The sequence below is a fragment of the Lactuca sativa genome, chromosome 7, assembly GCF_002870075.4.
Source record: "Lactuca sativa cultivar Salinas chromosome 7, Lsat_Salinas_v11, whole genome shotgun sequence".
Classification (NCBI taxonomy): Eukaryota; Viridiplantae; Streptophyta; class Magnoliopsida; order Asterales; family Asteraceae; genus Lactuca; species Lactuca sativa.
The window spans coordinates 46,967,775-46,972,562 of NC_056629.2; the positions used below are offsets into that span (position 1 = coordinate 46,967,775).

General features: G+C 28.6%; 1 protein-coding gene across 1 annotated transcript; it reads left to right on the top strand.

Annotated features, from left to right (window-relative positions):
• The first annotated feature begins 3,245 nt into the window (after positions 1–3,245).
• On the top strand, positions 3,246–4,565 carry LOC111890690 (glycine-rich protein A3). The gene is made up of 3 exons (XM_042896400.2): positions 3,246–3,391; positions 3,739–4,005; positions 4,150–4,565. Exons 2-3 carry the CDS (start codon positions 3,771–3,773, stop codon positions 4,377–4,379), a joined length of 465 nt encoding a protein of 154 aa, XP_042752334.1. The 5' UTR covers positions 3,246–3,391; positions 3,739–3,770; the 3' UTR covers positions 4,380–4,565.
• The last annotated feature ends 223 nt before the right edge of the window (positions 4,566–4,788 follow it).

A 4,788-nucleotide genomic window follows, 5' to 3' on the forward strand; every position in this document is an offset into this window, starting at 1 on the left:
AATGTAATTATTTGAATATTATTAGTTCAATAATTGATTTTGTGTATTCTTCTTAGAATGTATTTACTAGTTTATGGTTGTCATTCTGTCATTCTGACAGAATATAATCGACGAATATATTTACTAGTTTATGGTTAACATTCTACAATTCTGATAGAATAAAATCGAATTTCTAATTTTGAATTAATTTAAAATATTCAGATTTTTAAAAATAAAGGAATTAATTATCCCTAAAAATCCGAAAATTTCCTTTTTTAATATAGGTTAATTGACTAAAATGCCCTTATGCTGAAATTTGTGTGATTATATGGTATATGTTATCCTATTCTACTATCATAGACCCTCAGATCATTACCTTTGATTATATTTCATCCGATGGTCCAGATCTGTGCATTCTGGCACACAATAGTTACTAGAAACAAAATAACCTAACCCTATATATATATATATATATATATATATATAGAGAGAGAGAGAGAGAGAGAGAGAGAGAAAGAAAGAGGTTCAAATATTTCTTACATCTATTGTGTGCTAGAATGCACCAATAAGAATTTAGTATTAATTATATGTATATTAAATGCTAACGAATTAAATTCGTCATTAATGTCAACAATAATATTTTTTCAGAATAAATTCATATCTAGAAGAATAAGAGTGTATTCCAGCAGAATGAAAGTGTATTCTAATAGAATACACTCTCGTTTTTCATATTCTATGCAACCTTATTGTATTTTAAGTGAGTAAGTCCTGAAACAAAGTACAAATTCATATATAAAAACCTAGATGCGAATTCATTCTGAAAGAATGTTATTGCTGACATTTATTACGGATTTAATTAATTTCTATAAAAAAAGAATTATAATTATGGATATCATTTAATATACATATAATAATGGAAATCATTTAATATCTATATTTATTTAATTAAATAATTATTTAATTTACTAAATTCTTATTGGTGCATTGTAGCACACAATAAATATAAGAAACAAAATAACCTAGTTATACATATATATATATATATATATATATATATATATATATATATATATATATATATATATATATATATATATATGGGTGTCAAAAAAACCCGAATCCGATTAACCCGACTCGACCCGAACCAGAATAAGGTACTTAGGGTCGGGTTTAATAGGGTTAAAATTCTAAACTGGGTCATTCGGGTTAGCCCGACATACCCGAATTGCATTTAGGGTCGGGTTTAGGGTTGATTTTTTTTAAAAAAAATCGGGTTGCGGGTTAACCCGACATACCCGAATTACATTTAGGGTCGGGTTTAGGGTTGATTTATTTACATATTGTATCCCCACATGTGAAGTATGAACACATGTTCTTTGAATAAGAAATTATTATGCATATATGTTGCTAATATTTTAAACTATTGTTGTGACGTAAATTTTATTATTGAATGTTTCAACAACTATTTAATATTTAGGTTTTTACCATGTCAATTTATAAACTAAGTAACTAACTAATTACAAATTACTAAAATACAAAAAATGACATATTTGATAAATGCTATGTTAACAGAGAGTTCAAAAGCTTATAAAAATTCTTTATATATTAGTTACAGAGAATTCAAAAGGTAACAAAAATTATGTATATATATAAGTTAAAGCAAGTTTATGAACCCATGTTTTTTAGTTTTTAAATTCATTCTATGTACAAATAGTTTACTTTTTAAAACGTTACATTTTAGGTCCTTATATTTATAAGTTATTTGTTAAAATAAACAAATATTATTTTATTTCTATTTAAACCTGACTAACCCAACCCAGTTAACCCGAAACCCGACTAACCCGAACCTTAATAGGGTCGGGTTTAGGGTCGAATTTTAAAAAAAAAAAACGATTAACCCGAAACCCGATTAACAGCCTTATATATATATATATATATATATATATATATATATATATATATATATATATATATATATATATATATATATATGGCTTAGTTATTATACGAACCAAAAGATTTGTGAGAATTTACGAATTGATAATTAACTCATCATTTTTAATATCAAAAAAACAAATCTTCTCAAAATGGTGCGTCTAAGTCATATTTAGGCTAAAAAAGGTTTGATAATATTTTTTTTATTTTCGAAATTTCCATGCATGCACAATCAACAGTTGTATGGACTGTTGATTAGCACAATCAGCAGTCATATAGACTGCGGATGTGCACAATCAGCAACCATATGGACTGATGTTGAACAATCAACTATCCATATGATTGCTGATTGTGCACATCAACAGTCCATACAGTTGCTGATTTTGTTCATCAGCAATCATACAAAAAAATTAAAAAAAAAAAAATCGTTGAATCTTTTTTTAGCTTAGATATGACTTAGACGCACAATTTGGAGAAGATTGATGTTTTTTGTGTTGAAAAATGATGAGTTGATTATGAGTTCATAGGTTCTTATAAATCTTTTGGTTCTCAAAAGAACCTCTCTCTCTCTCTCTCTCTCTCTCTCTCTCTCTATATATATATATATATATATATATATATATATATATATATATATATATATATATATATATATATATAGGTTCAGGTTTATTTGAGACCATACTAATTTTGTGAGACCGTGAGACCAAATCTAAAAATAATTTTAAAATGCAAAATAAATGAAAAAAATCCAAAAACTCTTTTTTTAAATATTATTTTTGGAACTTCAGTTAACTAAAAAAAATAAAAAAAATTCCGTTTGTTTTTTAAAATACGTGAAATATTCTAAATAGAATATTACACTGACATATTCTAAAAAATAATTTTAAAATGCAGAATAAATGGAAAAATCTAAAAATTCTTTTTTTAAATATTATTTTCTGAACTTGAATTAACTAAAAAAAATTAAAAATAAATAAGAAATAAATAAATAAATTCTATTTTTTTTGAAAAATACGTGAAATATTCTAAATAGAATATTAAAAAAAATTAAAAAAATAAAAAAATGCATCTCACGGTCTCACAAAATATAGGTGGTCTCAAATGAACCTAACCTTATATATATATATATATATATATATATATATATATATATATATATATATATATATATATATATATATATATATATATATATATATATATATATATATATATATATATATCATAAGTAAAATATATGGTAAAGTTTTACTTTTTAAAAATGAGGATGATGCTTAGTCTACCACATGTAGTTAAATATATATATATATATAGCGTCGAAGCAACGCGTGAGTGGAATAAAGACAGGTTCGTGCCTTCTTAATACTACTACTCTATATTCATTACTTGAATCACAACATACCTCTAGCTAGCGGATCAGTGTTACTTATCAATTGAAACTAAACAATCTGCTAAATTCACATTACCCAATTAGGTAAGTGATCATTCTATCTCTTGTTTTTCATACGATGTAGTATTTAATTTTCACAGAATTTTTCATGTTGGTTACACACTTGCACTATAACAGTAATATCTGTTCTAGCTAATTCTAAAGTTATAATCGCAACGCCTCCTTCTCCTTTCTGTGGTTATGATCTGTCACGTATAATTTCCTTTTTGTCTCAGATTTCTTGTATCAGTCTACATTAAATATGTGTAGTTCCATATTTCACAAGTTTGCTTGATCAGACTTCTTATTTATCAATGAGCGTTGTGTTTATGTTGGTGTAGAATTCATATTTTTTCCACAAACTCATCATATTTTTTGATTGTCGCTTTCAGATCATAAGGCAATATCATATAAGTTGAAAACAATGGGTGGTGGACATAGACATGACGGAGACAAAGGACTGTTTTCTCATCTTATTGGTGCTGGACATTATCCTCCGCAGGGAGCATATCCTCCTCTTGCGTATCCTTACCCTCCTCCTGTAGGGTACCCGCCTGCTGCTTATCCTCATCATGGTGGGTATCCGCCACATGTTTGTCCTCCGGCTGGAGGTTATCCTCCGGTAGCCTATCCTGCATCTTCAGCTCCGTATTATTCAGGTTAGCTCATGTCGGAATTATCGTTGTAACTTGTATATGCCACGAGAAGCATCTTGATTGTTTCTTTAATTAAGCTCTTGCTTTGCTAATTCTTAGAAACTGAAGCATATAAGATGGTTCTCACAAGAAATGTTGTTTATATAGGGCATGGAAGGCATGGTCATGGAGTGGGAACATTCCTTGCGGGAGGTGCAGCTGCAGTGGCTGCTTCTTATGGAGCTCATCATATGCCTCACCATGGCTATGGGTCACATGGTTATGGTTATAACTATGGGTATCATCACCATGGTAAATATAAGCACGGGAAGTTCAAGCATGCGAAGTTTGGCAAGCGCTGGAAGCATGGGGGGATGTATGGGAAGCACAAATGGTGAAATGATTTGTGAAGTGCTGTGTGATGTTTGAACGATTCTCATATAATCTAATCGAAGAATCGAAGTGTTTTATAAGCATAATCATGCATGGAGAATTATTGTGAAGTAGAAATGAATCAAGACATGTATGATTTCGTGTACTAGTTAAAACCATCTTAAGAGATTGGAACAAACAAGTTTTTTTCATGCATACACGAAAGTGAGAGCAAAAAAAAAACATGAAGTATTAATGTGAACACCATCCTTAATTGGTTTTTAAGACCAAATGTCATCCTTATTCATAACTAATTGTGGTAATTACCCAGGGCTACAAGTCAGTGGCGGACCCATAAAAAAAAATTCAAGGATAGCACAATTCTTTTACACGTTATGTATAATATGCTTTTTTTTTTTTTGGATTCCGGTTAAA

Excerpts from the sequence above, each read along its gene's own strand:
- LOC111890690 (XM_042896400.2), top strand. The coding sequence starts at position 3,771 with ATGGGTGGTGGACATAGACATGACGGAGACAAAGGACTGTTTTCTCAT. Across the intron at positions 4,006-4,149 it reads TTCAGCTCCGTATTATTCAG|GGCATGGAAGGCATGGTCAT; the intron begins GTTAGCTCATGT and ends TTGTTTATATAG.